General features: G+C 33.1%; 2 protein-coding genes across 6 annotated transcripts; both read left to right on the top strand.

The window, feature by feature from the left end:
- Positions 1–6,422: 6,422 nt before the first annotated feature.
- On the top strand, positions 6,423–16,236 carry LOC113867135 (DNA (cytosine-5)-methyltransferase DRM2). Of its 5 annotated transcripts, none has more exons than XM_027502195.1 (11): positions 6,423–6,628; positions 6,759–6,816; positions 8,895–8,965; positions 9,181–9,312; positions 10,231–10,330; positions 10,412–10,458; positions 12,864–12,980; positions 13,342–13,441; positions 13,926–14,017; positions 14,190–14,927; positions 15,355–16,236. In XM_027502195.1, the coding sequence occupies exons 3-11, from the start codon at positions 8,963–8,965 to the stop codon at positions 15,787–15,789; spliced, it is 1,764 nt and encodes a 587-aa protein (XP_027357996.1). In that variant the 5' UTR covers positions 6,423–6,628; positions 6,759–6,816; positions 8,895–8,962; the 3' UTR covers positions 15,790–16,236. The 5 variants fall into 5 exon arrangements, with proteins under 5 accessions (XP_027357996.1, XP_027357997.1, XP_027357993.1 ...); XM_027502196.1 differs by having other exon boundaries at positions 6,525–6,628; positions 8,925–8,965; XM_027502192.1 differs by having other exon boundaries at positions 6,616–6,663; positions 8,922–8,965; positions 9,181–9,318.
- A 1,141-nt stretch (positions 16,237–17,377) lies between these two features.
- Positions 17,378–22,861, top strand: LOC113867044 (DEAD-box ATP-dependent RNA helicase 46). The gene is made up of 9 exons (XM_027501977.1): positions 17,378–17,563; positions 18,242–18,583; positions 18,991–19,146; positions 19,357–19,425; positions 19,944–20,213; positions 20,458–20,808; positions 20,965–21,242; positions 21,341–21,763; positions 21,926–22,861. Exons 2-9 carry the CDS (start codon positions 18,266–18,268, stop codon positions 22,482–22,484), a joined length of 2,424 nt encoding a protein of 807 aa, XP_027357778.1. The 5' UTR covers positions 17,378–17,563; positions 18,242–18,265; the 3' UTR covers positions 22,485–22,861.
- Positions 22,862–25,859: the final 2,998 nt, after the last annotated feature.

Below are 25,859 nucleotides of genomic sequence, written 5' to 3'. Positions count from 1 at the left end.
ATCATTTCAATGATGGCTTGGCACTTGTCAGGGTTCGCCTGGATTCCCTTTTCGGATAACATAAACCCCAGAAACTTGCTGCCGGCTACCCCGAATGTACACTATTTGGGGTTAAACCGCATCCCATGTTTCCTGACTTCCTCGAATACCTCCTTTAAATGAGCAAGATGTTGTTCCAAGGCAGTAGATTTAACCACCATGTCATCTATATACACTTCCATGCATTTTTCCACTTGTCTTTCAAAAATTTTATTCATCAGCCTTTGATACGTCGCCCCTACATTTTTTAGGCCGAATGACATTACTTGATAACAAAAATTTGCCGAGTCTGTAATGAATGTCGTCTTCTTTTCATCTGGGGGATACATCCGGATTTGATTATACCCAGAGTAAGCATCCAAAAAACTGAGTATCTTGTGGTCGGCTGCACCGTCCACCAAGGTATCAATATTTGGTAGAGGATATGCATCCTTTGGGCATGCCTTGTTGAGGTCCGTTAGTCTGTGCACATTCGCCATTTGTTAACAGAGCGAACCTGCTTGAGATGTTTCTTTCTAGCCGAATGAGTGGGTCCTCCACCTGCAAATCCACCGGCTATGGTGTTAATAACCCTCTTTGGGTATTTTTCTCGCTCATCATACCGTTTCACAGGAGGCTCTCTTGACCGGTTCCACTGTCGCTCAGGCTGCTTATCCTCATATCTTCTTGAGGATTAGGGGTATCGGTTTCTACTTCTTTCGGCATGACCAGTGGGATTTGTTTGCACAAATCCTCAAAGATGTCCTTTCTTAATAAGATCTTCGATTTTATCTTTCAAAGTCATGCATTCTTCTGTGGTATGACTCCTATTGCGATGATATCGACAAAATTTGCTCTTATCTGCCCGAGGGGGGTGTTAGCGCGTCTGAGCATACTCAAGATTTCTGTTGCTAAGGCCTGATCAAGTACCCTAGACCAGTTAGTGTTGAGTGTAGTGTAGGAGGGATATTTGGGCCTCCTGGGCTGCCTCTCAAGCTCATTCCTTCTTTCTTTATTTTCTTGTCGAGATTTGAAAATTTCTTTCTTATCTATATTTTTTGAATTGGACCCCTAGTCGATCCGAACTTGATTTCGGTACTTGGCTAATTCCTCCATCTGCATATACTTTGCAGCCTGACTCCTCAATTCATCCAGGTCAGCTGGTGGTTTTTTGCAGATGCTGTTAACGAAAGGACCTGACTTAAGGGTCGTTGTAAGGTGGTGCATGGCCACGGCTGGTTTCAGATTATGAATTGAGAGGGTCACTTTGCCGAATCGTTCCATGAACGCTCGAAGTGATTCTCCTTCTTCATTTCCATCATCTCTCCTTTGAGTTGCCTCAACACTATAAAGAGGCTTTCATCACCACCTCCCTCCATTAGAATTTTAAGAATCGGCTGATTAGGCGTAGTATCCTCCTGGTGCCGAGAGGTTTCGCCTTGCTGAGTCTGTTCGTCTTGCTGGCTTCTAGTAAGTACCATGATTACACTTAAAAAATGAGACAAATCGAGCACTACGGTGGGCGTCAAAATGTTCTTGCTAGAGAAACACTAGTCTTCAGGTCTCTGCTCTGAAACAGTGAAGTCCTTCTGACTGTCGTTGATGTGGTTCAACGTGGGGAGGCTATCTGCAAAAGGCACTACGATGCTGAAGTCAGTATTCAGTTCTAAGCAATAAGTGCTATTTATTATTGAAAAGTCAACTCTTTACCTGTACTTCCTATCTTCCTTTTATAGGCAATGATATGGGCTAATGGGCTTGCTGAGTCAACCTGATTTTGGCCCTTTAATTAAAGTAGATAATGATCTGTTAATTATTGCTAATTAAGTTAATTATCTTTTAATCCTGACATGTGATATTCGGCTATGTTAGGTCGAAGGAGTATTTGGTTACGTTCTTTTATAAGTAAATCCGAGGAGTGGATAGGAACGAGGAGTGTCCTATCTAGCACAAGTTGCAAATGTTAGATTTTCATTTTTATGATAAATATTTTACCATCTTTAAAAATGGAATAAATATTTAAGTATTTATAATTTTATTTCATTTTTCAAAGTCTTAAATCAATAAATAAGAGTGTTTATATAACAGCAGTAGGACACAGATTTTTCATATTTTTACGAAATTAAGCACAACATACTCATCCCTTAGTTTCTCACTACTCTCACCCTGAAAATAAAAAAAAGTAAAATATGTTGTTTTTTCTTAGAAATGAAGAATCCCCGTGAATATAATTTAAAGCTATGGAAATGTTACATTCTTAATTTGTCCTAAAGTGAGTTACAAAACTTTGAAATAAACACATTCATGTATATGAAGTGGAAATTTTTGTTGATTAGAGAATTAAATGCCTTTAATTCGTACTTAGAAAGCCATCAAACCCGGCAACCAAAACGGCAATGATTTTGACAAAAAATGTAATTAACTTAATAGCCACACACCCTTGCTGATGCTTGCGTGAAATATACAATATTAGTTGAATTTTTGTTACCTAAACTATTTGAAGCTTAATAAATCAACTTCATGAAAGTGACACCGCATGTGAATGTTCAACAGTAACAGGATATGATGCTACATATAATGCGCAGATTTGAATGTGATGGAAAATCATTTTAAAATAATGTTATAATTATTCAAACAAATTTTATTAAACTTATACCATTTAATAGTTAACAGTCTCGTGTTTAAATATAAACAGTTTATTTAACCAAAATATAAATAGCAATGACCCTTAATTTAATGCAAAAGGTTTTAGGAAAGGTTGTGTTAACTCTCAATGATTTTTACCCCTTAACTTTTATGAGAATTATATATTATATATTTCTTAAGTGTATATATACGAAACATTTTAGTCAACAGTTTTGTTAGTTACAATTAGATAAACATTGTAAACCCACATCATGGCTATATGATTCTTTAAGCCAACGTTAATAACTTAAAGTTGAATTTTGCGTGTGACACCAAAAATTGTGTAGATATATGCTAAATGACTTCGGAAGATCGCTACTTTTGATATGGCATTTGAATATAATCACATTTGGATTGTTTATTACTTATAAAATCTTTACATTCTTATTTTTCTATATACCAATTAAACAGAGACAGAAAGTCAAGATGCTATGAGGAAATTGAAATTCTGTCCTCTGAACTCAGGAAAAGAATGTGATTAATGTTCAATAATACAGCTTTCAAACATAACAACCTTATAATGTGATTAAAAAAACACTCAAACACTTCTTCTTCTAATTAAGATTTAACTTTTCCTAACTCTTCTTTTTCTCTTACATAGTCTTAGAAAAACTAGATGTAAATTTAAAAACTATACAAGGGATATTGCAATTGAAATACATAGAGTTAAGGAAATCCGGTGGAGACGCAATGTTTGAAAAAATACATAATAGCAATCCATTTCATTTCAAGACAGTGATCTCGCCGCCATCCATGATAAAAGCACTTAATTTCTGAATAGCAACCCAAGATGAATGCCAAATGTTTAGGCTTTATTCTATCGGCTTCTAGTGTTAGAGTGATCATAAATTGACATTTAAGTGCTTCATACACTTCACCATGGCCAAATCATTTCTTTTTTTAATTTCCAATTTGCTGAATATAGCCAGGTAGAGAATCATTGCTTCCAAAACTTAGTAATGTCTCCTGTTGAACATGTGAGTTTGAAATTTGTCACTCATATTAAGCTTCTGATTGTACTTACTTAGCTTCTAAGTTGGGGCAAAATATTTGTTTGTGTTATGTAAGATACATTTACATAATTAGAATGTTTCAAATGGCGGCGATTGTAAACCAAGCTTCAAAGTTATTGATGATCATGATGAACTCATAATTAACACTATAAAGTATATATATGGATCTGTTTAATATAGATTAATCTGATATGCACCAAGCATCCAAATGTAACATTAGTTTGTACATATATTATGAGGAATATATTAATAGGCCACAAACTTGCATTTGTTATTTAATGGGCAGTTTTTCTTCTAATCAATTTTCAGTGAAAAAGAAAACTTGTAAAATAAATCTCTTATATATATAGTCTTCAGATATAAACAAAAACTGAAAGTTTGTCTGGTTGATAAAATTTATCATAAAATCAATTCCCCAAATCATCGCTTTATCCCAGGATTTGATTAACATAAACCCCATCTTTTTAGTAAGTACAGAATTGAATTATTGTCGCAAATTAGTCCAAGTTCTCCATGGCAAATGATGAATCCTAATTTCTATAACCAATAATAATAATAAAGATGTTATAAAGTCTACAAAATCCTAGGGAGAGGCGTAGGGAGGCTATCTTATTAAATAAATAACAAAAGTACTTTGGAAGTTCAAATGTTCCGTTAACTTACACGACTTGTGAAATACATGAACACCTATTTTCACGTGATACACTTGTCATAAAATAATATATATATCAGTCCTTTCAATTTATATGTTATGTGATAATGCAACTATATTATCATCATTATCTTTGCAAACTATAACGAATTCTTTGGATGTTATCAAATGATTGTGATTTTTAATTGATTAAAATAACTGAATGGTACTTCTTTCAATCTTGTAAGATGCCTTGGGTGGTATAGCAGTGATTTATCCTTTGGGAATCCACTAGTTTAGACATAAATATTGTTTTGAAAACAGTTTTAATGATAAGATAAAAGATTTAAAAATTCAAGTGAAAAATAAAAAATTAACAAACTATTGAAGAATTTGAATTAGAAAGGTAAAAGCAGTCCTACAGAAAATGGAAAAAATTTAAAGCTGTTAAGTCTAATGATAATTATATGGAAATTTAAAAATGTACAGAAATGCACAATATCATGGACATTTATTAATGTGTATTTTAAAATTTTTAAAATGCATATACTTTTTAAGGCTTAGAATTCACCTTTGTAAAAGTAAAAAAAATTGTTCGATGAGATTAAAGAATTAAAGATAAATTTACTATGCAATTAAATAGTTTGTTAAAAATTTAGACTAATCAATTAAATGATTGTGCTATTGAAAATATGGTTTTGAAAATTTTGAGAAGGGCATAACTTGGGATGAAATTTTCATTTTGAGTAAAATGAAATTTCAAGTAAGGTGAGCTATCCTAAGGTATATAATACATTTAAAATTTTAATCTTTAGCAAAAGAATTAAATGATGTTATATAATTCAACTGCTAATATAAAATATTAAAGTATAAATGATTATTTTCTTGTTAAAAAATAATGTTATCTTTTTTTTATTATTATATGTATATAATTTTTTAATCATATTACCAATTAAATTTATATTTTTTATTTTTTTCTCAAGATAAAATTATTTTAAAAATTTTCTAAAATTCTTCCATAAATTAAATTTTTTTAAAAAACTTAATTTTATTTTGTCTGCTAAAATTTTTTAAATTAAATTATTAAAAAGGTAGTTTTGGTAGCATGTGAAATTAGAAATTAAAAACAAAGAAACTAAGCCCACACTTCCAAAAGCAACTACAAGCCTGTTAGGGATTTGTGAAGAAGTACAAGTATTTGAGGATAAGAACTAAGAAACACATAGTTTCCTATTTAACATGAAAAACTAGAATTTTAAGAACATTTTTTTCAAACACACTTTTTTTTAAAAAAAAATTGATTAAAAATTTATAAAAACAAAATATTAAATCAATAGTAAACAAAGCAATAACTATATAATTTTTAATAATTAATATGTTAAAATTAATATATTAAAAATTATATTGTTCCTATTATCAATCTTTCTAACTTTTGTCTTTATTATAACATAAGTTTCAAAGAAGCTTGCCTAGAAGAAATGCATTTATCAATCAAAATTGTAAGCATGCCAAGGTGGTGGAATAAGTTTTAAAAAACATATAGATACAATATTTAATTAATCTATTAATTTATTTTTTTAATTTTAAAATTACTCAAATATCATAATTATTTTAAATTTAATAAAAATATGATTATAAATATAATTTAATAAAGTATTATTTTTTATAAATAAATAATTTTCTAACATATCTTTTAAGATACATGTTAAAAAATAAAAATCATACATTTTATTAAAATAAAAATATTTAATATTATTATTATATTAAAATTTTATTATATATCTTTAAATAAAATAAAAATAATATTATCTAATATCATGTCACTCTTTTCAAAAACTTTTGTCATTGTCTATTAAATGAAGGAAAAGAGGAAAGATTCCTCTTTTAACCTTACTCACACTCTCGAGTATGATTTCTTATCATACTCTTCACCAGTGAACTCTTTCTTTTCTTTTTCCTCCCTTTTGTGCTAACAAGATAGCACAAAAATTAGAGTCAGTTAGTATTCCAATCCAACGATTAAGAAATAAACACTGTGCACTTAATATATAACACATAGCTCAACATTTCTACCGTTTGATTTTTGTGATGTAGGTGGATCCCAGTGAGAGTGAAACAGTGAACATCAACTGAGAAAGTGCGCGAGTAGGGAAAGTTTTTCTGGTCTATGCTCCCTTGTCCAGGAATTTGGACCCAATTCAGGGTCGTAACTCAGTGCCAGTCCGTTTCTACGGACTTCAAGAACCCTCTTCTCTCTCTCTTTGCTTGCTCCACCATAGAGGTTCTCTTTCTGCTCGCAAATTTTGCATGCGAAGGGTTTTGAATTTTTTTCGTTTAATTTTTGGTTTTATTTTGTTTGATTGTAGGAGGTTGAAATTTGAGTTAATGATTTTTTTGTGTGTTTTGTGTAGAGGTGAAAGTGCATTTCAAATTCGTCAGTGAGGGTGTTGCGTCTGCATTTTCCTGCAGGTAGAGACTCCACTGGTGGTTGTTAGTTTCCGTGTTGTTTGAAGATTTATGGTGTTTGATTCCTGTGGACCACTTTTTAGGGTTTGATATTGTTCTGGAATTTATTTTGTAGAAATAATCACTTGCTTTTCTCAGTTTTAAAGGGTAAGTGATTATTTCTTTGTAATTAATTCAGGGAATCGGTGGATTTTGTTTCTTCTTGTGCTTGGGAGTTATATTCTTTTCTCTTTTGGGTAACCATTGCATGTGGTTTGTATGGTTTATAATTATTTAAAATTTTTAAAGGGTGACCAATGCCCATTTGGCTAGGATTTTTATTTTTCTTGAACAAGGTCTCCATATTGAGTCTTATGAATGAAAAGTGTGGTCCCAATATGGTATTGTTTTAAAGGAACGCAACATTCTTTTCATATATATCACGTGTCAATGTGCATGAATCTTTTACCCACACCTTCACTTGCAAAGCATGGTGATTTTGTTCCTTCTATTGTTGTTATAGTCAAAGTTAATGCCTTACTTGTATTGCCAAAGAGAAATCCTAGTAGCAAAACAGCAAGTTGCAAGGCAACCAGTCAATGCTGGATTGGACTGTTGCCCAGCAACAAGAGGCAGTTTTCTTGTTGTTTAGATTGTCTTATGTGGACACATGTTTTTCACAGGAGTATGCGACATGATGATCTCTTTTAGTCAAATGGTTGTTTGTTGGATGTTGGGTTTGGGGGAGGGGGGTTGCATGTGGTAAACAGGGTTGTCAATAGCAGCATATTGGCTGACATTGTGACTTGGCAAGGTTGGCATATTCAAAATGGTTGTGATGGAGTGTTTTCGTGTAGTGCATGTAGCACCACAATATGCCCAAAAATCACGAGTCTAAATGCCTGAAAACCATGAAGCGTATATTTTGAATGGACACCAAACACGACACAAGCATGGACATTCTGACATGGCTAATGTCTAAAATATAAGACACCACACGCACACACTCGCACGCATAGAGAGAGAGAGAGACTCAAATGAAATGAATGAGATATGAGTAATATAAAACAATATTTAAACTGATAATCAGCATTTGCATATTATTGTATCCATGCCTTTTTCCTATAATAGTACATAAGAATATTAAGCAAGATTATTTTACAATTCAATATATGGTCTATTTGTTCTTTGTATATTGGTTTGTTCATCCATATGGAGTTGTTGGCTGAAATGTCCAAGCTGTGTGGAGGTGTTAGCTAAAGTGTTCAAGCTTACAAAAAATTAATTAAAGTAATATTTATGTGAAGCTCATTTTAGCCTGGGATAGCAACAGAAATGGCAAGTCAGCATGATGAAGAGATAACTGGAGAGAACTTTCGCTCACAAGAGCAGGATTTTTGTGTAATTGGATAATATCCAATGGGTCAATGCACAGGATAATTTATTTGTGACTAATTCAGTGCCCATAAATCATCCAATAAGCAAAATTGATCCAGTAAGTCCAGTCCATTGATTATATTGTTATAATTAGTGGATGGATTGGATTTATGCATGGATGAACTGGATGGATAAAGCATCAATAGATAATTTTGGCATCCCTTCTTGTACATATATATTGTTTTTGGAGTTTTGCATTACTTAGATAATTTCATGTTTGTCTTTGTATTTCCTTAATATACTTTGGAACGCTTTTGAATTTATTTATTTTTTTAATACTGCCTGCTATGTGATGTGCCATACTGAAATAGCTTTTGGGAAATGGCTCTATATAGACATTCTACCAAAGAATGAGTGAGTCTTTATGTCCTTTCTGATACTTGGGGATAAAACTATTAGGACCCAAATTTGTGCTTTTTGTAAACCAATTTTTTAAAATGTCATTTCAAATTGGGGTAACTAATGATGCTTTGTAAGTTTGTGGATCTTATTTGTCCTAGTTTTACAAAATGTGTTGTTCTAAGTTATGAATAATTGCAATGTATTTTGGCATGGGATAGGAAGTAAAAACTTTATGGTGGCATGCTGAACATTTCTATCTTTTGAGAATATAACTGATAAAGCCTGTTGAATAGCTTTGCTCTGATTGCCAATCCTAATTGTAGATAGTTGGATGTGCTTCTGTGTTTGAGCAGCCTGGAGATCTGAGTTCTGTGAAGCTGAGAGATTGAAGATGGTATTGTTTTTCTTGTCAATTTTAAAATCATATCCACGCATGAGGATAATTTGGCTTTTTATGGGTTGTCATTTACTACATCTGTTATTTTCCTTGGGAGAATGGCAATGAGGTTCTAGAAAATTTTTCTTCGTTCTCACATTTTCTTAATTGTTTCATGTTTTTCTTTTTGCTACTTAATTTTTGCTTCTCTTTATGAACAACTACTGTTGCAGGGTGGAGATGATTCTGGTGTGGAGAGTGACAATTTTGATTGGAACTCCGAAGATGAGCGTGAAATTGAGAACTTTCAGTCTTCTTCATGTTTATCTGTTCCTAATGGAAATGCTGTTGCTGGGTCTGGCGAGGTGCAAGTTTAGGCATTTTTCTTTTTATCTGATATCATCTTTATGATTATTTTAATATTAAGAAATTATCGGACATATTCCCTGAAACTTAAAGATATTGCAAGTACATTGTCTTTAGCAACTACAATTGCTTCTAAGATGAAAGTTAGCACAGCAATGATTTTATTTTGGCCTTTTACCCGTACCAAATGTCTCTGGCATAATATGATAATACTTAAAGAGTGATAGGTAACCAACTAACTGTGATAAACCAAAATGATAAACTAACCTTGGAGATCAATGCAGAAAATAAAATTTAGGATTGGGACTGTATAAAATTAATTTCCATGTATAATATGTATTTTCTGTTTAAATTTTGTGGGATTCATTTGTATTAATATTTTTTTCAAAATAGCACATTATTTTGATCTTATGTAATAACCTTACCTAGTTCAAAAAGGCTTGGTCATCTTTATATACATTTATTGTTTCATAGTAGCTAGTTTCTCAATCCTCATTAATCAAATTTCTTCATTTCTATTGATATTATGTGGACTTATTTACCATATTGCACCCCCTCCTACTGTTTCTGTATAACCTTAATCAATCTGGTACTATTTTCTAAGGCAACTAATATGAAATATGGGTGTATATTCAAATATTCACAAGGTGTTATCATATTTTTGGTACTGTTGTTTCCTCTATTTTGTTCCACACTACAAAATATGTATGATTCTTCTCATTTTCTCTTTTTGTACAAGACCCTGTGTGCCCTCATTGATGGGAAAGGATGGATTACTTATGTGTTATTACTTGGTGGTTTTTCCAATTACCCAATGCAAATGCAATATTGAGAAACATGCATGTAGAAATAACATTCTACAAAGGAAATGGAATTTTTTTTAGTTACTGATGTCTAATCCTCTCTCTCTTCTTAAGGCAAGTTCATCTGCAGGTTTATCTAATTCCAAGGTACTTGTCCACTTTGTTAGTATGGGATTTCCTAGAGAAATGGTTTCTAAAGTAATTCAGGAATATGGTAAAAGCACTACTTTACTTCATTTAAATAGAGATTTGATTAATAAGATTCACAAATAATATTGCTTGGATAACCATCCAGGTGAGGAAAATGAAGATAAACTACTTGAAGAACTTCTCACATACTCGGTGAGTTTATATTTTCATATGCCTTGACTGACTGTATTTTGAACTTGTCTCTTGGAGCTATTATTTAATTATATCTAATATCTATTTTGCTCACTGCATTGTGGTTGTCTCACCTCATCTTTCTTAAATTTAAGCATAGTTTTTAATCTCATTTAGCGGCTGACTCCTAAAACGCTATAGCGAAATAGCGTATAGCGGGATTTAAAAATTTGTAATATGCATACATAATATACACAATTTTAGTATAAATGCTCTAGAAAAATTAATCATATAATCATCATCTAAGTAAAACTGCGAAACACTATAGCATGAGTGTTATTAAACAGAAAAACAAAGCTTTATTTCCTTCAGCAAAACAGGGCATGAAATCATGAAAAATAAGGAGAGTGCAAACAAAAAAGTAGAGCATGAGTAGAAGAACAAAGCTTGAACAACAAAGCAGAGGATAAACAGAAGAACAAAGCTTGAAGCAAGAATGATTAGTGAATGGAAAAACAGGGGAGATGCCAGAAAAGTTGATTTCTCTGGTGAGTAGAGACACCGGAGAGGAAACACAGAAAAGCTTATTTCACCAACGAAATCGAATGGGTGAATCGGTGAGGAGGGGAAAAACCTCGTTGAGGCCCCAACTTTTGTTGCAGTGCAAAGAAGATGAAGTTATTTGATATATTGGTTTCACAAAGGGTAGTAAAATAAATGACTTTTTTACCCTTAAAATTAATCAAAATGCACCGTTTTAGTAAGATAGAACTTTTTTTTCTTCCCCAAATCGCGCAATAGGGCACGCAAACTGCTCTTGAGGTTTTGGCAGCAAACTCCTGCAATTGCCGTGACGTGACAAACCCCCCGCACGCCCCGCGATGTGACAGGTGACAGCCGCACCATGCCAGCGCACTATTAACAAGTATGAATTTAAGAAATAGTTCCTTTCCCATACGGTGGAGTTGTTACCATCTAGCAAACTACATAATAAATTGAAATAGTTGGTTTTCTTGGTAATTGTTAATTTTTTGGGCCATCCTGTCTAACCTGGAGAGACTAAGCCTTATAGCAGTGGTAAGGTTGCTGCACACATTGTGATATAGAAGTCCACAGGTTCAAATATTGAAAACAGTCCCTCTGCTTGTGGGGATAGAGGGGTTCATATATCAACCTTCCTAGACCGCACTAGGTGGGAGCCTCGTGTACTGGGGCTGCTCAAATATTCTAACCTGGGCCCTAGGACTCTGGATAACTGGAGTTGTTAAGTGTTCAATTGTTCACAATTTTGCACACTTGTAGCAGACACCTCAGTGTCACTACCATCAATTTGCCATGATTTTAGTTCCCAAAATGCAATAAAATTCTGAGTACCTTGTTATCAGAAAACAAATTGCAGTTTTAATTACATTGATATGAAATACAGTTGTGATAGTATGATGGTTATATATTTATTCTTCAATCCTCGCAAAAAATGCTTTCTCAAAATTTTATGTATTTAAACTTTTAAATCGATTTCATTTACTTGTTATGATTCTTTCCTTACATGAAGAGGATAACAATCTCTTATTTTAATCTTTCGAGGATGACATATAATATTTTTAAAGTAATGATATCGATATAAAGAAAAAGAATTATGTTGAAGCTTCTTGTTAAGGATTTTAGTAAATTCCTATTAAAAATTATATTTTCTTTCTTTGTAATTGTCATAAGATAAAACATTGGGGCTGTGTTTATGGCTTCTAGTGCTCACACCAATGTTTCTCTGGGGGATTGCATTAATAAGCTTTTTCCATGTTCTTCATTTCGGAGTAGGATTTTTTTTTCACTAGATCTTCTTTCCTTCTTTTAATATAAATTTTCTTCTAAAATGTGTTGTGGGACTGTCACCAAGAAAATCTGTAAATGACTGCAAGTTTGCTTCTACTGATTTTGTCTTGACTCTTGAGTTTTGTAAGATGTAGGGGTGGGGTTAAATGAGTGGCTTGATCACCCTAAAAATGGCAATGTGAAATCTGGATAGTGTGGTGATAAATTCTTTCTACAACTATAAAACAATGATAGTTGACCGACCTCAATGAGTGATCTGGTGTGGACTTCCGGTAAATTTTTTGTTTAGAATTCATCTGCAAGAATCACGTGAATTATAGGTTCATTAAAAGTTTGTACAATCTAGTAGCCAATGTTACATGTCCATGTGTACTAATGAGACATGCATTTCCTTTTTTCTTGGTACATTTTCAATTGTATTATTCATTATTTTACCTTTTTCACCCTACACCTTGTTCATTTTGGTTCTTTTGTTTTTCTGATGTTTATTTTTAGATTTCTTTCTGACATCTTTAATATACCATTTGCTTATTATTAGTGTTTTCTGTTAATGTTACAATTGTCTTATATATATATATTTATTTATTTATTTTCAGGCTTTAGGAAGTTCTCTCCTGCCACAACAGCAAATTGAGCCTGATCCCTCTTCTTCAGAGTATGCTGGGAGCTGTTGGGATGATTTCTCAGATACTGATACCTTTTCTGATGACGAAGTAATCTCTGCTCTTTGTGCTTTAATTTTTGTTTTCATAGTTTGTATGATTTGATTCATTAATCATGTTATTTCGTGTCATTAGTGTCGTCTACTGGTATGGTTACTGCTAGTGCAATAGGATATGTAATTTGACATGTAATTGTTTTCAAATATGAGACAGATTAGGATGGTTTATGTTTCTTCTTTGGGCATCTCATGAACTTGTAAAATTTCTTCTTACTTCAAAGAAAAATGAAAATGTAATCACGCTTCCACTTTCTTTTACAGACATTTATGTAAGGTCTGGAATTTCTTATGCTAGGAAACAATCTAGGAGCAGGTTATGTATTATAAGATATGGCTTATTTTATTATTTGCAGGAAATTACAAAAACTATTTCTGAGAATGGTGATACCTTACGGTCTTTGGTGAAAATGGGTTACAAGCAAGAGGAGGCTTTGATTGCTATAGAAAGATTAGGTGTGTTTTATATGATTCATTTTTATGTTTATTGTGGTCCATGTGCTTCTTATCTTACAAATAATGTTACTGTTTTGATTCTATTATTGTTCTTGTATGATTCACTCTCTTTTGATTTTGAGCAGCTTTAATTGTGTTTCTCAGGCAACTGAGCCATTAGACTAATTAAAAAAGCATGCCATGTGATTATTTTTGTTTTTTATTTTGCATATTTGTCTTCTAGAAGGTTTACGAGTAGTCATACTATTGATTTTAGGTGTTGGATATTTTATATGCTCGCTTAGCTTATAAGGTTTTGTCCCACTGATAAAATGCATTTGTGAAGAGCTTTTCTTAATGAACACCTCATAAGATAATTATGTTCGTTTATGTTTTTGTAATGTACAAGTTGGTTACAATTTGTGATAGGACTCAGATTAGGCTGGTTTATGTTTCCTTTTACTCTCGTTTTTCTTGGCCTCATTGTTCTAATAAAACACCGCAGGTGCAAATTCCTCACTTGTAGAATTGATAGATTTTATTGGTGTTGCTCAAATGGCAAAAGCAGAAGATGCCCTTCTACCTCCTGAAGAAAAGGTAGCATATTGCCATATAGGTATTGGTATCTTGGGATGAATAAAATAGAAATTTATTGCATGTAATTTTCTGTATTTTTTTTCCCTTAAATTATCCACCATCCATCTGTTGCTCTGTTATTTTTTCATTCATCTGTCACAGGAATAACTAATTTTAAACTTCATTTTTCCAGCTTCAATACAATGACTATGCTAAATCCAATAAAAGAAGATTTTATGATCATGAAGTGTTGGGAAGGAAAAAGCCTAGGGTGTGTGAGAAGAAAATCCTCAATGAAGATGATGAGGAAGCGCTACATCTTCCAAACCCAATGATTGGGTTTGGTGTTCCTACTGAGTCAGCCTTCATAACACACAGAAAGCTTCCAGAAGATGCCATTGGGCCGCCTTACTTCTACTATGAGAATGTGGCATTAGCACCCAAAGGTGTTTGGCAAACAATTTCAAGATTCTTGTATGATGTTCAACCTGAATTTGTAGATTCAAAGTATTTCTGTGCCGCAGCCAGGAAAAGGGGCTATATTCACAATCTCCCCATCAAAAATAGATTCCCGCTTCTACCACTTCCACCGCACACAATACATGAGGCCTTTCCCCTCACAAAGAAATGGTGGCCTTCATGGGATACTAGGACCCAGCTTAATTGTTTGCAAACATGTATTGGCAGTGCAAAACTAACAGATAGAATTAGAAAAGCTATAGAAAGCCATGATGGAGAGCCTCCTGAGAATGTCCGAAAGTATGTTCTTGATCAATGTCGGAAATGGAATCTGGTTTGGGTGGGAAGAAATAAGGTTGCTCCACTAGAGCCTGATGAAGTAGAAACACTGTTGGGCTTCCCTAGGAACCACACCAGGGGAGGTGGAATAAGTAGGACTGACAGATATAAGTCACTTGGCAATTCATTCCAGGTATGACTATACTCTTCATGTAATAACAAAACCTTCCATAGAGATCCTTTAGGATGTGATTATTGTCATAAGGAAATGTAATACACCTTGGAACTAGGTAGTAATGCTTTTATTTTTATTCATATTCAGAACAATGAGGTAGAGGAAGACAAAAAAACTCAGAATAAACCCATTAAAAAGTACTTAGATGCAAATAACCTACATAAAGAATTGGTTTTTGACAGAACACAGGCAACATTTAATCCATGTGGGAGTCTTCAGCTGGTGACTATAGGCTTTGGTTGTTTTATTCAGAATAATGTTGTCATAGTGCCAGAAATTATGATGTTTCAGTAATTCTTTTCTTTTCTATGAATATGAAACTAGCGTGTTGTGCTTGAAGTTTTCACGTAAATTTCTCTGTACTTATTGGTTCAGTTTATTTCAGGTTGACACTGTGGCATACCACCTGTCGGTTCTGAAGGAGATGTATCCCAAAGGTATCAATCTTCTTTCTCTCTTTTCTGGAATTGGTGGGGCAGAAGTAGCTCTTCATCGGCTTGGTATCCCTCTTAAGAATGTTGTGTCTGTTGAAAAATCAGAAGTGAATAGGAATATTGTTAGAAGTTGGTGGGAGCAAACAAATCAGAAAGGTAATCTAATTGATCTGGATGATGTACAGCAACTAGATGGTGATCATTTGGAGCGGCTGATGAACTCCTTCGGGGGTTTTGATCTCATTGTTGGTGGCAGTCCATGTAATAACCTGGCTGGCAGCAACAGGGTCAGCCGGGATGGACTGGAGGGAAAAGAATCCTCCCTCTTTTATGATTACTGTCGCATTCTAGACTTGGTAAAAAATATAATGACAAAATATGGATGAATTTCACTAAAACCTCCATTTCCGTTTCTGTGGTTAATCCAAACATTCAGGTTCATCATATATAACCTGAAACATTAGAGACGAACTTTTCACCCCATTTTTGTTGCCAAAGAAAGGCAACGGTTTCAAATAAATTTATCTTAAAACTTCTGATTTTAGTTTACTGTTTAAACCCATAACACATGTTTGTGGGTTCAGTACATCCGAAGATTATAGATGAATCTACCAACTGATCCTTCCGATGCAGCTTTTTCTAGTGTTACCTTTCTTACAGTCATGGCTGTGGTTAGCAGCAATTGCGTTTATTTTGTTAGTCTCTTGTTGGTTTCTGAACTCAAAAGGGATCAATTTTGTGTTGCTTGCTGAGATGAGATGCTAGCGCAAAAAAATTGTAGGAACTTCTTGACTGTTAACTTATATGAAATTCTGTAGCGTGTCTTGCTGTGTTCAGTTGGTGTAGAATGATCTGGTTTAGTCTTGTGTGCGCATTGTGTTGTCTCTTATTTAGTTTTGTTTTCATTTTTTCCTGGATATCTTTACTTTCTACTAAAGTATACATAATTTATATGGAAGGAACATAGTTTTGTGGGGATAAAAACTTTTCAGGGGACCCAAGTTCCCCGTAGAATCTCCACCATGCAGGTAGGCCATTTTTTGCATTTTTCATATTTTCGCTTAAACGAAAAAAAATGAGGGGAATCTGGTCCGTTTTCAAGGGCTAAATTGACGCCCCTTGACATGCAAAGAACTTTATCAAAAAGGAATTTTGGTAAAACAACCTTCGGCTCAAAAGATTCAGGACTCGTTTGTTTTCACTTTGTTTTCAAACAAGTTATTATAGCGAATGCTAATCGTTTTCAGTATTAATAAACATTTTATATTGATTAAAAGTAATGAATGCTTTATTAAATTATTTTTTAATAAATTAAAGAGATAAGATTTTTAAAAATAAAAGAGATTATAGTAACAAGTTACATTATTTTTAGTGGTAAAATTTAGAAATTTAAATTAAATTAAAACGAATTAGTATTTGAAATAAACAGAATTTGTATGTGAAATATAAAATTAAATAGTTAATAGAAGAGAAGTTACATGATTTAACGAGGAAGAGATTGCTTGTATAATTGTTCTCATTTAGATAAAAAAAAATTTGTTAGGAAGAGATGAAAAAAATAAAGAGGCCAAAATCTGTCTCCTCTCACTTTTTCCTCCTTTCCAATATTGGACGAATTTTCAGAAGGAAAATGACTTATGATAAAGATTATAATGTAAGATTTATGTTGGAATCATATCCTTTTTTCACTTTGATTATTTTATCAAATACGTAATTTATTTTTAAAATCTGTAACATTTTTTTTATCGGAAAATATCTTATCCCAAACGCATACAATAGGCCCATGCAAGCAGAGCCTGATGATTTTCTTTCATTCATATAAAACATGATCCAACAAGCACAACTTGCCCTACGTACAAGATTTAACCATGGTCAAGAATCTGAATCTGAAATCACTAACCATGGTGAGACACCTAGCCTAACCCAACCGTCTCACTTTCCCTTTAATAATATCTTCTGATCTCATTCATTATTCCTATAAATAACCGCTCTCATCTTTCATAGTTCCTTCCTTCTCGCCTCTCCATCTTCCATCCTCTTACGCTCTTCCTTTTTTTTTCGAAGCGTTCCGCTAGGCTCTGCGACTCCAATTCCATCCTATTCTTAGAGAGAGAAACACCGGCCTAGCGCTCATAATCTTCACTTCACCCTCTTCAACAGGTACAATTAGATTCCTTTTCCTTTTAATTTTTATTCTGTGCGTTAAATCGATTTTATGCGTTACATGTGCCGTTCCGTAATCATCATCCAGATCTGAATGTGAAATCATAGGGTTTTCTTTTGCACGACCACTGCTACTCCACCGTGATTCGGGATTGCGGTTCGATTGAATCTAGGGCTTCGTTTTCTGAATTCAGTTTGTGTTGCATGCAATTATTTGCGCTATATTTGCGTTTTCTTGATTCGATTACGTCGTGTTTTTATGCGCTTAATTGATAGTTTCAGCTTCTTATTTTTTTTGTTACGGCCTTTTCTCTTTTTTTGGTAGGGATTGGGGTTTGTTGAGGTACTGTGTAAACGTTTTGAGATTTTCTGGTCTAGGTTTATGTAGGAATGTTTGGTTTGGTTGATAAAGGACGATATGCTGGGATAGATGTGTAATATCAAATTAGTAACTAGTAACTGTTTCGTGCACTGCACCGCTATTGTTAACTTAAATTATTATTTTTAAATAATTAATTAAAATATAGTATACGACTATTTTTTAAAATTTTAGTAAATTTAAAAAAGAGCAAATTTTATAATTTTTAATAAAAATATTTTATATTATATTAAATATTGAATTAGGTTAGGTTGTTACTGACTAGTAATATTTATATACTGTGGTGGTGGTGTCAGAATTATATTGCTGGTCTGCTTGCAATGGCCGCCACGGCAACTGCCCCTTCAATGGGTCCACGATATGCACCACCAGATCCGACACTGCCTAAACCGTGGAGGGGTCTTGTGGATGGCAAGACTGGATATCTTTACTTTTGGAATCCTGAGACCAATGTCACGCAATATGAGAGACCCTCGAGCTCAGCTGGCCCACCAAAGTCTTCTTCAGTGCCTAGCTCTTCTGTCCAGGTTCAACAATCATCTCAAGGGCTGCAGCGTGGTCGCAGTCCTGATTTAAGTGATAGGTATGATAGAAATGGCAGTGCTGGGTCAAATGAAGCTGGATCACGGAACCATCAGGTTTATGCTCAACTTTATTTTTGTATTTTAACATATTGATACGTGATAGTTGACATGACCTATGACATGTAGGCTTCTTTTAATGTGTAGTAGGGGTTTGGCAACAATGATTTTTTAAACAGATTTTGAATTAATTTCAAATGACTAATTTTGATAACCTTGTTATGATGACCGTAGTAGGGAATTTTATGAACCTAGACTGAATTGAACTGAAACATTAAGCTCACAAAGCGTGTATTGATTATTGAACAGTTTAATTCTGTCTTACTCCTCAAATGGATGCTAGAGATGTTTGGGCATTACCCACACTTGTGTTGGAAATGAATTCATGCAGTGTTTGAAAACCAACTGTTCATTTCTCCAGAGTTTGTTTGGGGAACTTAATCTTGTCTTTCATTTTGTATTAGAGTTCCAAAGGTGGAAGTTATAGTTCTCATAATGTTCCAAATGGAACACATGTTGCTGGCAATGCTAATTCTTCTGTCAGAGGTCATGGGGCATTGGATGCTGGAGCTGGATTATCTCCAGAGTCTTATAGACGTAGGCATGAAATTACTGTTACTGTGAGTATATATATTATAATTTCATGGAAAATCATTATCGATCACTACTTTGTCATTATAAATGTTGTTATTATTACTGTAGACTAGACTTTAGTAGCATAAAAGTTCTTTTATTAAATCTGTTCAAAATATATTTTGAAAATGCTATTCCTGGTTTGGGATTTGCTCCAATTACATGACTTTATCAAAGGTTTTCTTCATGTTTTGTAGGGAGACAATGTGCCTCCACCTCTTACATCATTTGGGTTTACTGGCTTTCCATCTGAGATTCTGAAAGAGGTATCAGCTTCAATTCCTTTTCTTCTTTCTTGTCTATCTTCAGTAGTAGTGGCAGTTAGGAGGTACCCAAGCTTTCATAGGTATCTGACCCAATGTTCTTGCACAACTCTGATTCCTGAAGCTCAATTTCTAAGTTTCAGGCTCATGATAATTTTTCTGCCATCTTTACTTTTTTTTTGTCGTAGGTGCGATATTTGCTCCTGGGGAGGAGCTAATGTCGTACGATGTGGTGCCCTCTTTTGTGGGGCTAGCAATTAGTTTGGACTTTGGAGCGCCCTTTATGGTGTGGACCAAGTGTTGGAAGGGCTTTCCGAATCATCCAAGTTCGTGGCTGGGACTGCTGTTGGTCATGATTCAGTCTGCCACTTGGTCTGTACGGAAGAAGATGCCTCCTCATGCGCTAGCTTGCCTCAGCAAGCATTGGTGGCTTGCATATGAGGGATGATGCTTCTTCCGGCATTAACCACTGCTCTATAAGTCCCAAAGAAAACCAATCTCCTGGATTTTCCTTTTTTTAGGTACAAAATGCTGGCTTCTCAGCCCCAACTCCAATTCAGGCACAGTCATGGCCGATTGCTCTTCAAAGTAGAGATATAGTTGCCATTGCTAAAACAGGTTCAGGGAAAACCTTGGGGTATTTGATTCCGGCATTTATCCACCTGAAGCGCTGTGGTAATAACTCCAGAATGGGCCCCACTGCATTGGTGCTTTCACCAACAAGGGAGTTGGCAACACAGATACAAGATGAAGCTGTGAAGTTTGGGAAATCATCAAGAATTTCTTGTGCAGTAAGTAACTTCTCATCTTTATCAACTTACTATTTTTTTTTATCATGCAGTGGTTCCTTACACATTTGTTTCTCCCATTATATTCTGTCAACTTATAGTGTGTCATTTCTTTTTATATTGAGATGTTTCATGTAAGAAAACATAATAATTGTGGACTATATAAAACTGAGCTAAAGAGAAGCTATCTGCTTTGTCTCCCTGGCTGGGTTTGCTATTATTTATTTATGCATTGTTTTTTTGTTAGTGTTTATATGGAGGAGCACCAAAGGGTCCTCAACTGAGAGACATTGACCGTGGAGCAGATATTGTGGTAGCCACTCCTGGACGCTTGAATGATATTCTTGAGATGAGGAGAATTAGTCTTCATCAGGTTTCTTACCTTGTGCTAGATGAGGCAGACAGGATGCTGGATATGGGCTTTGAACCTCAAATTAGGAAAATTGTGAATGAGGTGCCTGCTCGCAGGCAAACTCTCATGTTTACTGCAACATGGCCAAAGGAAGTTAGGAAAATTGCAGCTGATCTGCTGGTCAAGCCTGTCCAGGTCAACATTGGCAATGTAGATGAGCTTGTTGCCAACAAATCCATTACTCAGGTTTGATTTCTGCTGCAGTGCTCTTTTTGCTCTCCAATAATATCATTGATAGCAATTATTTTCATTTGACTGTTGTGCTTGATAGAGAGTTTGTGTTGATCTTGGGATTTCTATTGACTTTGTAGTAATTTTTTCCTGTTATTTTTATTATATCAGCATGTTGAAGTATTGTCACCAATGGAGAAACAGAGACGGCTGGAACATATATTGCGGTCACAGGATCAAGGATCAAAGATAATTATTTTTTGTTCTACCAAGAAAATGTGTGATCAACTTGCTCGTAACCTGACACGTCAGTTTGGAGCTGCTGCTATTCATGGGGATAAATCCCAGGCTGAGAGGGATCACGTGTTGAATCAGTTTCGAACTGGGAGGTCTCCTGTGCTTGTAGCCACAGATGTTGCTGCTCGAGGACTGGACATCAAAGACATAAGGTGGTTAATTATTTGTGTTTTCCATGATTATGCTTACTGGTAAACATGTCTTGGAAAAGTGACCATTACATTTTAAAATGACCATACATACTTTGCAGGGTGGTTGTCAATTATGACTTCCCTACAGGAGTGGAAGATTATGTACATAGGATTGGAAGGACTGGGAGAGCTGGAGCAACTGGTGTAGCGTACACTTTCTTTGGGGATCAGGATGCTAAATATGCTTCAGATCTCATCAAGGTTTTGGAAGGTGCAAACCAGCGGGTCCCTTCAGAACTTCGAGATATGTCATTGCGGGGTGGTGGGATGGGCAGATCCAGACGATGGGGTTCTGGTGGTCGTGGGGGGCGTGGTGATTCTGGATATGGTGCTAGGAATATCGACTCAGGATATGCTGGAAGGGGTAATGATGCAGGATATGGTGGAAGAAGCAGTGATTCAAACTATGGAGGACGGGGAGAGTGGGGGACTGCTGCTTCTGGCAGAGGTGGCGGCCGTGGATCTGACTATGACTCTCAGAGGTTAGTTCAGTTTATTGTTAATTGTATTTCCCTTGTTTTACAGAAAATTAATAGACCCTTTGTGTATATGCTTTAGCGGAGGATGTGGGTGGTGAAAGGATTCTCCATACTGTTCTACATGTTTTTAAGTAATGGTCACAGATGTGTTGCCTTGTGGTGTAGGAACGATCGAGGTAGGAGCCCGGACAAGGGATCTAGTTGGAGTGATCGCTACAAAAGCATCAACCGTGATCGCAGTCGTAGTCCTGACAGGGTAGCACTGCCTCAACATTCCCATGGCAGCTTTCACAAAGCAATGATGGAGCGTGGTGGATGGGATGGTGATCGTAACAAGAGCAGTAATCAGGATAGAAGCCGCAGTCCTAGCCCTTACAGACAGGAGAGGGCCCCAGCTGGTCGTGAGCGATCCCCAGTTTATAGTTTCCATCGATCAATGATGGGACAAGGTCAATCCTCCCCTTCATCTCATCGGCATCGTCCACCCCATTATGGTGATGAGAGTGGTAAAGAGGAAAGAAATTCTAGATATACACGCAGTCCTCATCGAAACTCACCCTCCTCCCTGGGTGGTGGTAGGACTAATAATAGTCCTTCAAAAGAGTGGGGAGGATCAGTGGGTGATGGAAGATATGGTGGATCTCATTCATCTTATAATGGAGAAGAGGAGGAAGGGATGATTCCTGATGAAGAAGGAATGATCGGTCACGATGATGCCATATAACAAAGTGTGGATTAGGAATTCTTAAGCTATTCCTTCTGACCATTTCTTGCAAGGTTTACACATTTTATGGTAATTTTGGTCTACTTACGTCGGTGGAAGAGCAATGTTGCTTGAACACGGGCAAGTTAGGATCTGGTAGTGGAATTCATGGCAAATGTATATTTTTGAGGGGCTGCGTAGAAGCCTGGATATGGCATAGATGAAAACCTAGTAACGAATATTGTGGTTTTTTGTTATTTTGGTAGAACTCGAGGTGACGGAGCCGGGTTCTTTCTTCCCACACAATCAGAACAGAAATTATTTAGCTACTATAAAATGTTGTATTACTCCAGTTTACCTATTATTTTTTTGGTGAAAGAAATCTCTCGATTAACATCTTTTCGCCTTCCCTTCTCCATAGTAGTTTGTGTTTGAAATCTGTGATGAGCTGGTGTTTTCAACTTTTTATTAAGTCTTATTATTTTGATTGGGTGGAGACAAACTCGCATCCTCCCATTTTGTTTTTCTTTTTTTTTTCAAATAATTACTAAAGTGATACCAACTTGTTATTTGGGATGGGAATTGAGCAGACGAGAGTAGCATTATTATGGTCTCATTCGAGCCGAAAGCCACACGGGAAATGTAAATCAATGAACTTGTATTCAAAGCCAACTTTCCTTGAACTGAACTGATCTGTTCAACTGGGAATTGGTTTGGTTATTAGTTCGGATAGATTCTTCTCGTGCATGCTGCATGTCTTGGGAAAAGAACTACCTATATACAGCCTAAAATAAGTTCCTGTAGTGTATCAAATATTGATTAGATGAGGCCGAAGAGAAGGGGTACTCCCATCATATCAATATTTGAGTATATATTGAAGTTGTTGTGGACATGGATTTAATAATTGACAATAAATCTAAATTTTAATAATTAATTTTTTAAATTAATTATATATTTTGACAAAATAATATCTAAGTATATAATATGTTTATATAAAATAATTATAAAAAATACATAATGACCGATAATTTACTTTTAAGAATTTAAATAGATTAAGTTAGACTTTGCATAATTGTTTGACTTATTTAATAATTTTAAATTTATTATTTATTATAAAATTTTATTAAGTTTAGTTTAGTTTTTTTTAAAAGTTTATTTATTTATTATAAAATTTTATTAAGTTTATTTATAAATAAATTATTAAAATATTTAAATAAATATATTTCTATAAGGTCATAAAACTTATATCTAAATAAGTCATAGAAAAATAGTTTAACACCTTGAATATTTGTAATAAAATTAAATATTTTTATTTATTATTTTTAAATCATAAATTTGATTTAAATAAGTAAATTAGTAAACATATAATGAATACAAATGCAAATTAACGATATATTTATAAGACAGATTAAACGATAGTAATGCAAAAATCTACACTCTCTTTCAAAAGATACATAATAAGAAAATTTTAAACTCTAACAAAAAGGATCAAGAATGTTAATTTAATTTTTTTTATTTTAAAATTTAATTTATTTAATATTATATTATATTTTTATATAAAATTATTTAATATATTATTATACATTTTATGAATCTTAAATATATCATTCTATTAAGTATAATAAATTTTTTTAAGCTTAAGCTAAACATATTTAATTAAATTTTTTTAAAAATCTAAATTAAGATTATTATTTAAATAAGCTAAGCTTTAGGTCATAAACTTATGTCATTGATCTATTTCTATTCTTATTTGTAATCCTCTAAAAAATAATACATGTTATCCAAATAAAAAATTAAAGATAAATATATTTATGGACATATTTGAATATAATTAATACTTATAATTAAGTGACATTTTAGTTAAAATATATTTTGATACCTAGTGACGTACATTTTAAATTTTTATTTTTTAAAAATAAATAATAAATATAACATTTTTAGTTATGTTTATACTGATAATTTTAATTAACAAATATAATGAGTGATAAAAGACAAATATTAATTAATTTTCTTAAAGCATTTTTTAAAGAATTAAAAAATATTAAGATGATCATTAATACACATTATTTGTGATTTTCTTATATTTTTAATATAAATTTTAATTAAATATTTAGTTTTATTTTTTAAAACTAAATTCTCTTAAGACACTATTCTCTTTTTTTTTTAATCTAATTAGAATCATATTATAACTTTTGTATAACAGTTATTATTTAATTTTAAAATTTACTGTTCTTTTGTCTAATTAATTACTTTATTTATTAGTTTGTGAAGAATAAAGGTATACTAAAAAAACATATATATATATATATATATATATATATATATATATAACTGATTTTGTAAACTTTAAAAATGATAGATGAAAGACATTTAAAAAATAATAATAAATTAAAAAAGGTTTTATTAACTTCAGTGTGAGGATAAACAGTTAATAATAGTAAAATTTTATTTATTATATTTTTATACCTTTAATATAATAAATATTTACTTTTTTTTATAAAAAAATTTGATTAGCCTTAAGAGCTGAGGTTAACAAAATTCAATAAAAAAATAAGAAAAATAATTGATAAGATTTTAATAAAGAACATTTAATAAAATTATTTTATAAATTAAATTAAATTTTTTGTTATTTTCTTTAATTTTTGTGAAACTATATTGAGTGTGAGTAATCAATTTAAATTGGGGACTTCAAATGTATTAAAAGCTCAAATTAACTACTCATAAAACTTCTAAAACCGTACAAGTATATTGAATGATATTGCTAGTATAGACATTTAATTTTTTTATTAACAATTATATTTTTATTAGATAAAGTTTATCCTAACAAAGATTTTTCTAGTTGATAATTTTTGGTGATAATATACATATATATATATATATATATATAATAAATTTAACGTAATCTAATATATTATATATATTCCTTTTAGCATTTTTCTTTTACACAAGTGATATTTTATGATTTTATAAAATATTAATTGTTTCATTCTAACTTTACCCTAAATAAATCATTAATATAGTGATTTGAGTATTTTCTGAGTTAAATTTCAACAGCAAAAATTAATAGTTGTTTCAATAATTAAGATTTTTACTACTATTAAATGGAGGAAGAATTATAATAAACAATTTTCATATGCATTTCTCATTCTAAGTGTTGATGTAACTCTCGTTAATGTTTAAACTATTTAAATAATAGTAATGTTTTATTGATTAACTTGGAATTTTTATAAGAACAAGAATGATATTAATAATTTAAACTAGATATATAAGAAAAAATAATATATTATACAAATAACGTATATGAATGTGAAATTTTTTATATATTATATGCTCTCACTTCTATAACTTGAACCATTATTTTAATATATAAGGAGTTGGCAATGAATATGTGATTAA

Source organism: Abrus precatorius, unplaced genomic scaffold (genome assembly GCF_003935025.1).
Source record: "Abrus precatorius isolate BTA unplaced genomic scaffold, Abrus_2018 Scaffold5, whole genome shotgun sequence".
Taxonomy (NCBI): Eukaryota; Viridiplantae; Streptophyta; class Magnoliopsida; order Fabales; family Fabaceae; genus Abrus; species Abrus precatorius.
The sequence above is the reverse complement of the archived record's forward strand: the minus strand, read 5'-3'. Positions and strand labels throughout refer to the sequence as shown.

Excerpts from the sequence above, each read along its gene's own strand:
- LOC113867044 (XM_027501977.1), top strand. The coding sequence starts at position 18,266 with ATGGCCGCCACGGCAACTGCCCCTTCAATGGGTCCACGATATGCACCA. Across the intron at positions 20,214-20,457 it reads CATCAAGAATTTCTTGTGCA|TGTTTATATGGAGGAGCACC; the intron begins GTAAGTAACTTC and ends TTTTTTTGTTAG. Across the intron at positions 21,243-21,340 it reads CTGGACATCAAAGACATAAG|GGTGGTTGTCAATTATGACT; the intron begins GTGGTTAATTAT and ends CATACTTTGCAG.
- LOC113867135 (XM_027502192.1), top strand. Across the intron at positions 12,981-13,341 it reads ATACCTTTTCTGATGACGAA|GAAATTACAAAAACTATTTC; the intron begins GTAATCTCTGCT and ends TATTATTTGCAG. Across the intron at positions 14,928-15,354 it reads CACTTGGCAATTCATTCCAG|GTTGACACTGTGGCATACCA; the intron begins GTATGACTATAC and ends AGTTTATTTCAG.